At 34.1% G+C, this 12,525-nt stretch overlaps 1 protein-coding gene across 1 annotated transcript in view; it reads left to right on the top strand.

Annotated features, from left to right (window-relative positions):
- The first annotated feature begins 561 nt into the window (after positions 1 to 561).
- Positions 562 to 12,525, top strand: part of LOC145673109 (uncharacterized) — a 95,847-nt gene continuing 83,883 nt past the window's right edge. Inside the window, exon 1 of the mRNA XM_081742479.1 lies at positions 562 to 951. Coding sequence (XP_081598605.1) covers positions 934 to 951 — 18 coding nt within the window. The 5' untranslated portion in view covers positions 562 to 933. The remainder of the gene's footprint in view (positions 952 to 12,525) is intronic.

The following is a 12,525-nucleotide window of genomic DNA, read 5'->3' as shown; positions in this document are numbered from 1 at the left end:
GAAGTGAGTTTGTGAGAGATCTAAATAGCCGAAGTGGAAAGCAACACAGTAGGTGTCGTTATCCCTAGAGGTAAACGATGAGTGTGTGGATACGATACCAATGTTGTCTCTTGAAGAAAGAGAGAGAGAGAGGAAGATCCAGGTCACTGGCGCAAGAAAAGATTCTCCTCCGCCTTAGAAGAACATTGCGCATGTGCAGTAGATGATAAAACCAGGTGAACAGGTAGAGGAAACAGCTCTGGATTGCTTCCAAAAATATTTCCCCTACACTTTTTTCTTGTATTCATTTTTTTAAATCTTGCCCACATATGCTTGTATGTAATACAATCCCCTTAAATAGTCTTTTCTTTAGCACAATTAATCCTCAAAATTAGTTAAGAAATAAAGAATTCTAATTTCCGCATGTGACTTCTAGTCTCTTTGCTAGTTGATTGTTTTGTTAGCACTTGTGCGGCCAATGTGGAGTGTTATTTAGTGTTAAAATGCGAATCTAAGTGAGAAGACAGCACTTTCTATTAGGAAGGGAGGGCGCCTCGGGCACAGATTAGGTTTGTGAAAAAAAATATGGAAGGGAGTTAAGAGGTGGGGTAAAGTGTCCCCTATTTCTCATCTTCAACATTCTTGAGTCAGTCGTGTTGTGGATATCCTATAGTGCAGGTTGAGGATATAAGAAACATTTTTTTTTCTTTTTAAAAAACAACAGACCCAGAAAAGAATAGGTGTTACGATTCCTGGAGGTGTATTCTGAGAAATTATAACTAACCAGAATTATCAGTGTTTGTGATTGTCTTATATTTATTACGAAATTGGTGGCAGTGGAGTAAATATTGAGTAGAGTGCTATGTTACCCTCGGTATATAGTGTGTTATAGCACCCCTTAACACCATTTTCGAATTAGTGAGTTACTAATTACTTCTAAGAAGAACAATCAATATGAAATTAAGCTTCGCGGTAAGTTGGCTAATTTGTTTCTTTAGTAATTTATTAATTTTACACAGATTTGTTTCCTAGAGTTCTTTCCAAAATATTTTTTCTCGAGAACTACGCATGAGAATTTAAACGTACTTATATAATTTTGTTCAGATCAGGGAGATTTCTCATTCTTGGACTTTTTTCGTTAAACGCTATAATGTTGTAGAATTTTGATAGGTTAATGTTTCACTCATACACTTTCCATAAACTTGAATTACCGAATATAGAAGCTTATGTTCCTGGAGGGGACAGAGAATTCTTGATGTTGGCCTAGTGTCGTGGGGAAAGAGGGGAACTAGTTGAACTAAGAAATGGAGAACTCTTAAACCTAGAACACAGAAATGGAAGTCGAAGTGTACTAGCCACACATTATTGAATTGAAACTGACTGTCCATAATATGCCAGAGAGTTTTTAATAAATTTCAAATCGGTCTGAAAACTATACTCTTGAGAACAATTTGTGACACATGACCGGCATTAGAATACTTGTGCGTGCCACTTGGAAATATGTCAAATGACACCTTTATTTACTGTATGTTAATTTAAGATGGAAGAAATGTTTTACAAGTTGCGTATGAGTATTTCTTAGGGTGTGTGTCACTGCTAAGAGAAGAGGGGGCACGGTGGCCAAGGGCGCCGATCATGGGGGGCCTGGGTCTCCCAATGCTCATGTGGGCTCGTCTGTATTTTTATGAATATGTATTTTTTTATTGTTATAGTATTTTGTATGGATATACAATATTTGGCATTTGAATTCAATTTATCTCAAAATTCTCATATATGTCTTCTTAGACCCTTGTCTGCACCCCCCCCCCTTCGCCCAAAGTTACAGAGGAAACGGCGCCCTTGATAGTGACTCAGTGATAGAAGGCTGTCATGTCCGTGGGTTTTCTCGGGATACTCCCGTTTCCTCCCACTTTCTCATTCCACTAACTCTTCCATCATCATTCACTTGCTTTAATCATCGTCTCCCTTAGTCTAAAAGATCATAATGATAGGACGTTAAACTGAAGTTAAGAGAAGACAAATTCTTAACAGTATAGTTTCGTACATATCCAATACATAAATAAATAAACAGAACAGCAGAATTTTTAAAAAAATCAGATACTATTAGCACTGTTAGTACCATGAAAATATTTTTTCAAAAAAATTCCTAAAGGAAAAAAAAACTATGTATGAGAGTTTATCTTCAAACATTTGATTTTGTTCATTTTGAAGTGATATATTAATTGATATACGTTTCATCTTTTGGATAACGTTAAAAAGTTTTAGAGATAATCAAAATTTTTGGAAATATCTATGTCTCATCAACCACACAATGTACTGTCGTCTGGCTAGTGTCATAATGAAAAATTTATTGAGGATATTCTTCAGTATCAGTTTGATCTTAATAGGCGGCGTAGTTATCATGTAGTAGCAATTTTACTTTTATAAAAATAAACTGTTTTCTCGAAAACTGCGCATAAGGATTTTCATTTACATACATGCAGACACGCACCCAGAATTTTGTTGTTGGGCGGAGTTCAAGCTTTAAAGGGGGGGGGGGGAAGCTCGAATACTACAAGCCACTACGTGTATGTAATATTATTGAATGGGGTATTATTCTGCACCTGAAAAAACGATAAGTAATTGTAAAATACTTCCACCTATATTTTCAGGGAAAAAATGATAGAACTAGATTGTTTTTATAAGTTAAAGAGTACAGATGAATTGTAAGATCAAGTTTTCATCTTACATCAATCATTTCCCTGTTAAACAAGCATAGTTTTATTAAGAAAGTATACAAATGTATGTTTTGATAGAAACTTTTGTGGGGTCCATTTCCAGTAAGCCCTCCCCCCCCCCGTGGGTTTATCCCAGTCACTAACTGAAATCTATCGATTAGTATATCTCTCACCTTTGAAATCTTTTCCCTCGCTAAACGTTATAATAGTGTAGCATTTTCATAGTCAATGCATTACCATACTTCATTTATTTATTTTTTTTTTACCTTCAGACTAGCTGTCATAGGGTCAAAAACTTTTAAAAAAATTGAATTATCATGTTTAAACAACAAAATATATCACATTAATGCATTATGCTAACGAGAAATCTTCTATGTTCATTGTGGTCTCTGAATCACTTAATTACATATCCAATTTGTTGTGTGTAAATCTAAATCTCCATTTTAGACCAAACTTTCATTTGTGGCTAAATTTCCATTTATGACTAAACTTCTCTTTGTGGCTAAAACTTTCCTTTGTGACTAAACTTTCATGAGTCGCACATATTTTGTTTAAAATAAAATATCCTGAAAAACCAATAAACCAAATTCCTTCAAGCAAGTAGGTGGAGTTGAACACACAACGTTTTTACTTCCTAACCTGATAGTCTTGTGTTCAGATCTCTATAGAAGCGACCCCAAATAGGAAGAGTCGAAAAGTATTCTTATATCAGATATAATTCTTATGTTCGCTTTACGATTTTTATGTTCTTAAGATATAAATATTCTGAAATTTCCGATGACAACATTAGGTATCTCTTTTTGCCTTTTACTATATGTTTGAGTGAAATAATATGGTGTTTTTGTGCTCAAGTGAAAATCAAGAATAAAAATAGCCTAGTTGAATTTTCAGATTTGAGCATATCAGAACGGGGTTTTGAGTAAGAGTAAGAGAGAGAGAGGGAGAGAAAAAATGGGAAGCCCGATAGTCACTCTCGATCCGTGAGTATAAACGTGTTTGATTTTAAACTTAAGGATTAATGTAGTATAACGTGAATACAAGTAATATATACGTCACTGTTAAGAGTGAGTATATCACTATTAGAAAAAAATAATAAGTTTAATTAGCTCCATTGAACTTTACAACAAACGACATATTTTTTATCACCAAAAAAAGGTTTTTCTTGATTTTCTGAAGAACTAACCCCTAAACTGCGCAAGTCCATAAAATATGGGCACAATACCTAAATTTAGGTTTTCTGCCGTTAAGAGTTATACCGTTTAGAACTTGCGCCTGTTCCATTTGCTCGCTTTAGTACTGAAATTTGTCACCACTACCAGGCAGGATTTCGTAATGGAAGGGGGGGGGGGTCCGTGACATGAAATACTGTGGTTATCACACAAGGAGCTCGATCAATCTAAACTATTTTACTGACAACATATATTGGTTTGTTAGGATAATAAAAATGAGGATATGTTAATAACTATTTAAATAACAAGCTATGGAGAAATCTCGAGTAAAAGAACATTAAAAAAGTATTGAAAAAGATTTTACAATATCTACGTTCCTTCCTCTGTTCATTCAAATATAGCAATTTTCCTTCCATTATGACCTTAACTATTATATAAAAAAAGAATACAAATCCACTATTATAAAAAGTACTTATTCAATAATGTCTTGTAAAATATTTTACAATATCTGCGTTCCTTTCTCTGTTGATTAAAGTGTTAACAGAACATTCTTTTTCACATAACTTTTTGGTTTTATTATTCCGCCAACTACTCCCTGTACCAAATGACAGTTAAAGCAGCTGTAGAAAACCCTTTCTAAAATAACATGTTTGATACTACAGAGAAGCGATGACGAAAAGTTATGATAAAAAATGTCCACGCTGTTACAGAACTACACTATGCTTTCGAAAGCTTGAAAATCCCCTGAATAGTAACATAAATTCTGAAAATTCCGTAACTTTTCTAGAAATTTCAAATTCCCTGACTTTTCCAGGATATCTCACTCATTCGCCAATATGTATTGCAAGTATATAATACAAATCTCCTCATAAGAAAGAGTAACCTTAAGCTTGCTGTAGCTTTTCATTTTTAATGCTGATTCTTCTTTTTTCTCGTTTCTTTTTCTTTCATCCTTCTTTAATTTCTTTTCATTTCTGGCTTCAAGGGGGGTCCGGACTACCAGGACTTCCCTTGGTTACGTGTCTGGCACTACACAGAACTCTAATATTGCAGTAGTTGCCATAACACTGACACGAATGTAGTTAATTCTAATGGTAACAGCTTAATACTAGAACTATTATTATTTTTAATCTGCAGTTATACATAATTATATAAAATAACTCATTTCTTTGTAAGAATGAATTAAAACAGTTTTTTTTGGGGTTATTTTAAAATATAAATTCCGCCAATAAAATAAGAATTGCCTTCCTAAAGAGGTAGTCTCAATCTCGCCAAGAGGGAATATATTTTCATAAGTTTGATTTATTTGTCAATGGACTGTGCTGTCAGAAATACATTTTTTTTCTATCAGAAAAAAGGAAATTTCCGTCCAGCATCTAACCTATGTCATAGAAAACATTAACAGTAAATGTTACCGAAACAGTTTTTAAATAAAGTACTACTCTCCTCATTGTGGTATAAATCTGTACTTTCTATTGGAAGCCGTGGTTTCTGAGTGAATGCCGGTGGGTGTAGCTGGCGGTTTTAGCCGTTAGACCGACGATTGTGAGTTGAAACCCATAGGGCTTCGAGTTTCTCTAAGCATGGGTGGAATTTTAAGTGTTCTCGATGTCCCTGTGTTCGTGTCCCTGTCGAATCTAGTACTCTTGAATAGTGATAGAAAGAGAAAATAAAAGTGAGGAAGTTTTTTTTTTTTAAGCAAGTGGTAGAGCGTTCCCCTCTCGCGCGTGGGGTTCATGGTCTGATCCCAACTCGCGCCAAGTGGAGTGCATCGTTTTTTTCGGAATTCTCCCGTTTCCTCCTACTTTTTTTCATTCCACCATTTCATTCATTCTCATCATCACCATCTCATTTATCCTACTTATAGTATACGTTTTCTATAGGACTTCCCAATCATTACTATTCCTTGTAGCTAAAATTTGTCTGGAATGAAAAGATGAATTTATCCTACCCCCAAGATTTAAGCAGAATGTTTCAAGATAAATTTATTAAAGATATATTGAATTTGGCACAATATGGTGTGTGTTTTCACCGAGACTTTCTCATTGTTAAAACTATTCAAGAACTAGAGTTGAATTTAAAATCTCATTTAAAAATGTGTTTTGTTACATTTTCCGTAAAGAATATTCGATTTTATACAATATGATGCGCATGATATTTGAGGCTCTCTCGCAATCCTCTGGCATGGGATTAAAATCAGCCAATTATAAGGAAGTGGTTTAACTACCCTTCTCTTGATTTAAAAATTATTTTCTTCGATAACTTTCTTTCATAAATATTGTATTTTCCTGCAATATGGCAAATATCTTTTCTGAGGCTTACCAAAGAATCAAGTTGAAATTTAGCAATAATGAGGAAATAAATTTAACCCTGCTTTTATCGATGTTCAAAACACTTTCCACGAAAATTTCACAAAAATTCTACTATTTTATGAATCATAGAGTATGTTTTCTGTGAGATTAAGGAGTTTTGCTATTGTTTAGGGTTGCGATTAGTCAGAGGGAAGATGATTATTTCTTCGCAAAGCTGTTAAATAATTACTTTATGAAACATTGGTATGCTTTTTTTGAGGCTTTCCAACGGAGCCTATCGTTATTTGGTCACCACTTGAAGGCAAAAATAAATTAAAATCAATTAAGCTTCCTTTCCCACTAGAATTCGATTCTGATCCACTTTGTTATGCTACATACTAGGAGTATACACTCGCTTTGATACATGTCGCACTTCTTAAATCTACCTCACATATTCCCCCAAAACAGCAGCTATTGTTGCGAGGACCAGTGGCATGGTTCTCTAGTCTAACTCTCTTGAAAGTAAGATAATGTGGTGGGGAGCAGCCATGAGGGTTGATATTGCAGATGGTCCGTACACTTCCAACTGTACTGCGTTCAAGCCCGGGTCATGTTCGTGCCAACGCAATTAGTAGGTTCCGACCTTCGTAACCAGGACGTTACATAAGGACACAAAACATAGAAACTCAATAAATTCAAATTCATCTATTAATTCTAAACTGAGTCAATGGCTTATATTTCAATATACGCCTTTGGGAAAATTGTTTTTTCCTTGTATTAATTATACTTATTTTAAATATATTTTAAAGTTTCTAATAAATATCAATTACGTTGTTTTGGAAAGATCCCCTAGAATTTTAATGACAAATTGCAGGTTATATAATTAGACACACAAAGGCTCGGAAAGGAACAGTCTTTTTGAAAAAAAAAATCTTTTTTAAAAAAAGATTTTTGAAAAAAATATAACTAAATTTTTCCGTCAAGGAAATTTTGAGCTGTTTAAAAATATTTCAAGTTAAGTTGAAATATAGCAATATGTTCCACCTTGGTATTCCAATTATAACACGAATTAACATTTAATTGCTGTATGCTGAAAAGAAAATCCTAAGGAAAAAATAAAGAATAAAAAAAAATCGGTTATTCGATAGAAAAGAGAAGTGCAAATTGGTGGACGCACTGAGGTTCCAAGGAATCATTTATGGAGCTATTACCTTAGCGTTCAATGACGAAAATGTTTTAGTGAAAAGTTTATTACCGTTGTTCTGAAAATGTACTAGATTTCGAGGTACAAAATTATCATTTAAAATTTAACAAACCTTCAGTTTGATTTCAGTTTAATTTAATCTTTGAAATCCTTCAGTTTAATTTCCCACAAATATGCCCTTTATGGTGGAAAAATTGGTGGATTGTTAATGTGGGAGCAAACGGGAATACCTCGAGAAAATCCAAGGGGACCTAACTAGAGACTCCACGCACCAGAGGTAAGCGTTCTACCACTGAATCACCGTGGCCCTCATGAACAAGCTAAAACTTGATTATACTGTACATAATTTTTATTCAGCCCGCTTAAATTTATGAGAGAGAAAGTTTAAGACAGTATCCAGAAATTTCTCAGTTCAAAAATTTTAACATGGTATAGCGGAAAAGAAAGATGGAACTCTGTGAATAGTAATGTTAAACCAAGATCATACCTAAAATAGCAGCTAATAGCTTTAATTTTGTAAACTGAACCTTCTGAAGTTCAGCATAAAATGTTTCTCGAACAGAAAACACGATATTTTTTCTCGTCAAAAAAGTTTTGTTCCTGTTTTTGGTTTATGGTATTTTTTTCTTGCCTGCCAGATTGTATTCAGGCAACCAGTAAAACATATATCAACGTGTATAGCTTCCAGGAACTTGATAAGATGGTTAGGCAACCGAAATCACATTTGGGATATGGTAGTTGCATAACGTACACTAGTTGAAAAAAATGCAGTATCAGGTCGAAAACAATTAAGACAACCAACCCCGAATTGAACATCGGACTCACAAGTACTGAATGTGTAAACACACTTTCTTCATTGTAGAATCCACTACAGGGAAATCAAAGTAGTGCTTGAACAAGAAAGCCATAAATAGTCAAAAGAAGCCAAAATTTCCCTTTTTTTTAAAAAAAAAAAAAGACTGGCATTTTATTTTTTAAAAAAACCTTCGTCCCAAAAGTTATTTTTTTTTTTTTTCATCTCTAGTTATAAGCCATACACCTCTGTGAGCATCTCTGCTACAAGTTACAAACTTAAATAAACGACAAAAAACATTGTATTCGCTGCCTATTCGCATTGCTTCTACAGTATTCTTGACGTGGACGCGATAATAGAGCCACAAGAGACTTTCGGAGTTATGCCGTTTAGGGCATGGGCAACTATAGTTGATAGGACTAGTGTGTCGTTTAGGTTCAATACAATTTAGGTTTTGTGTCGTTGAATATATATATATATATATATATATATATATATATATATATATATATATATATAACTTCTTTTTTATTGTTGTTAAATTCTAATAATACTGAATTTTCTGGAGTAGAAGAGGAATTTTGTTCCTTATGTATTGTGAAACCGTAAGGTTTGGTACTCTTGAATTGGATCTGAGGCTTAGAAAAGCTTGAGAAATGCTAGCCTAAAGCATTATGATAGAGATGGCAAGACCAGGTGTCGCTGGTTCGAATCCTGCACGGAGCATGGCACATAATATTGTTTTTACACCGTTTGGTTTATGTCTCCATTCAGCCTAAAGGGGCATCACTGTAGAGCATAAAACTCAAAACTAAATGCAAATATAATACTAGAAATACATTGCTCTATTATCATTTAGCAAACATCACCCACAAGTTAATGGAAAAATAACAATCAAATTCGAAACTAGAGTTATATGCTATTTAATTTTTAAGACATTATTTTAGAGAAACTAAATTTTAAAGATATTATTTAAGAAATAATCTAAATTTTTTTGAACATTATTTGAGAAAATAAATTTTTGAGAACATTATTTGACAAAGGAACTAAACTATTTAGAACATTATTTGATAAAAATACGTAACCTTTTATTCGACTCTATAATACCAAATACCGTTTATGTTTATTTAATGAAAATAATGACTTTAAAGGTCTGTCCGAGAAAATGTTGGCATCAAGAACATTTCTGAATGTTTTTGATTCCACTCTGAAGCTGTATTTAAAAACTGAAGAAGAATTAATAGTGTTCTCTATTAAAAAGAGCAAATCATTTTAAAGTGAGATTACTCATTTTGTGTATTTCCACATTCATATTTGTGTAATTTATATATATGTAACAGGAAAAGTGGGAAAATGATCTTACTTTGGCCCGTAATTTGAACTGACCTAATTTCTTTGTGTCCGCAAATAACAAAAGCTGGAAGAAGGACTTTTGTAAACGGAGCAATGCCTTTGTTTATGTTGTCTCTTTCTTCGAAAGCATCCGACGAAGGCTCACACACGAAAAGAAAAAGCAATAACAAAAGAACAATAGAATCATATGTCACGCATCAGGAACAAATACAAAAAAATGCAAATTTTTAATTTTTTCCTTATTTTAAAAAGCAGGTTACAAAACTACACGCGTTGTGATAATATGACACGTGAAATATTATGGATGCATTGACATTGGTGTGTCTGTAATAATTCTCTTTTTGCTGTTTCCTGATGTGAAATTTACACTCTGGTTATGTGAATTTGTGATGGCATGAGACCATGATGGCATGGTTACGGTCAGTGGCGTATCCAGGATTTTTTGTTGTGGGATTCTGGCTATGTTACAATTCTTCCAGTTGTGGGGAAAGTGGTAGCTTAGTGATAACGCGTAAAGAAGGTTAATTCGATTATAAGCAAGTTAACTGGTGAACATCATTACATTCGTGGTTTGTCATGAGGTTCTCCAGTAGGCCTATTGCTCTTCTACATTTGTTTGACCTATTATGTCACAAATATTCTCATGAACTCATTTTTTGTTCATTTTCAAACATAACAACCTTGGTTCCAGAAGACAATCGGAAGGAAGCTCGTCCTGTTTCATCTCTTTGCCATTTCACAATTAGTACATTTCACAATATTACATTTACATCCTACATTGATTTTAACAAATCATTATTATAAGTCCATATTACATTTACATCCTACATTGATTCAAATATAGAGGGACGCACTGGCTCAGTCATAGAGCTTTCACTTCTGGTGCATGGTGTCCCTGATTCGATCCCAGCTCGCGCCTTGTGAACTTTGTGGTGGACAAACACCGTGTCTATGGGTTTTCTCGGGGTTCTACCGTTTCCTCCCACTTTCTTCATTACATCACTTCATTCCTTTAGCCTACCCGGTATAACCATGTGGCGTAAAACTCAAAGATTTCATTTTTTGATTTTAACAAATTTTATAAGTCTATATATTACTTTTACAATATAGCTAATCAATCGTTCCATCATTTATTTTTCTAATGGCTTAAATTAAGATTAACTTGTTTGCTCCGTGTATTTATTATCTGAATGGCAATTATAGATTATTTTCTGCTAAAATTATAACATGTTCAGATCTGAACTATTATGACATAGCTCGGAAACGAAATGTTTGAACAGGAAAATATTCCACTTGCGTTCTAGCCAGGTAAAGTGCTTCTACTATGATGCAGATAGGATGACTTCATCTAAGGACGTATGATATATAATAATTATTTAAAAAAAGAAAAGAAAAGAAAAGAAAAGAAAATCAAGATTAAGGACGAAATTATCAGAACACAAAAGCTAGTCCTTAATTATGGTTTGGACAATATTCTACAGCTAGGGATGCGCACAAGACAAGATTTGTGGCTGTCTCGTCTCGAAAATGTGATATAAAAGTGATGTCTTGACTCGAAAAATGTATATTTTTCTATTGGAAGAGCCGTGTCTCGAGTCAGGAAAATCCTGTCTCGACTCGTCTCGTGCGCATCCCTATCTACAGCTACAATCCCAACCAGGGAACAGCTGCCCTTAAGCGAATGTATGGTATAAAGACATACTGTTTCGGAATTACCTATACTATAATCTTCCTTTACAAAAGGCACAATGTCTCAGTGGTTGAGCGCACATCTCAGATTCCAAAGATTTCAGCTTTGATTCCAGGAAATGTGATCTTACGGTGCACGACCAGTCAATAATAGGATTATCCCATTTCCTTCAAGTATCTTTATTCAATTAACGTTTCCATAATAAACCATTAACTTGTATCTTTATCATTCACTTCCTTAACTTTTCAGGGAATCTGTTGGGATTTTAAAACTAAAGAGTTCCATTTAGCTTTTGCTTCATATCTTCTAGATCAGTGGTCGCCAAACTTACGAAGCTTCTGATCTGAGCTACCGTACCGTTTTTAAGTCTTACTGTGAGCTACTAACCAAAAGACCTAACCCTCCTCCCGCATAAAAAAATCTTGCATTTGTTTATGGAGAAATCAGTGGAGGAATCAAGGTTAGCCAACCGAAGCGTTAACGCGATCTACCGAAAATGTCTCCGCGAGCTACTAGTAGTTCGCGACTGACGGTTGGTTCTAGTTAAATGCGTGAAAACTCATGCTTTTGATTGTGTAAATTCTGAAGATTCCTAATATATGTCGGATGTTTCATAATTGAGCATCATTTTTTTTTTTCAAAACTCGATAAAAAACAAATAGAGGGATAACTTTCTCAGAAAACGTGGTTTTTAAATATCCTATTAAAACATTAGAGTTATAATATGAAAAATGCACCATAGACTACTCTTCTAAGCACTAATTTAATTCACGAATGCATGCGCAACTACCACGTTAATATTAATAATCAAAAAGTTCAATTTGGAAATCTGAGCGATTTCGAGGATTAGAAAAAAAACCTGCTAAATTGTGTTATGTGAAAAAGGAGCTAAACGCCATTTTCATAAATTTAAGGAAACTGAGAATAAAGCTTGATTTCTGACAGCAGTATAACCATAAGCGAAAGTGAAATTATCTCTTTCACGAAGTGAAGACATAAAAATTTTCAGTGTAAATTTTATATTATACCTGTAGGCTAAAGGAAACTGAAAATTTTTCAGTTTAGGTTCCATATTATACCCCGTAGGCTAACGTAAGTTGATAATTACTGAAAGTGTATGATTATGAAATGAATTGATGCAATGAGAATATCTGAGGAAACGGGAAAATCCCGAGAAAACTCGCAGATACAAACTCGAACCTGGGTTTGAACCACGAACTCCTCGAAGTAGAGAAGTGTGCTCTAAAACTTTTTAAGATACTTGGTTTACCAAAGCTCCTTTATATATTTACTCTGTTTGAATGGCCATTCTTCCATTCGTCCATGGGA

The sequence above is a fragment of the Thermobia domestica genome, chromosome 16 (assembly GCF_964235325.1).
Source record: "Thermobia domestica chromosome 16, izTheDome1.hap1.1, whole genome shotgun sequence".
Taxonomy (NCBI): domain Eukaryota; kingdom Metazoa; phylum Arthropoda; class Insecta; order Zygentoma; family Lepismatidae; genus Thermobia; species Thermobia domestica.
The sequence above is the reverse complement of the archived record's forward strand: the minus strand, read 5'-3'. Positions and strand labels throughout refer to the sequence as shown.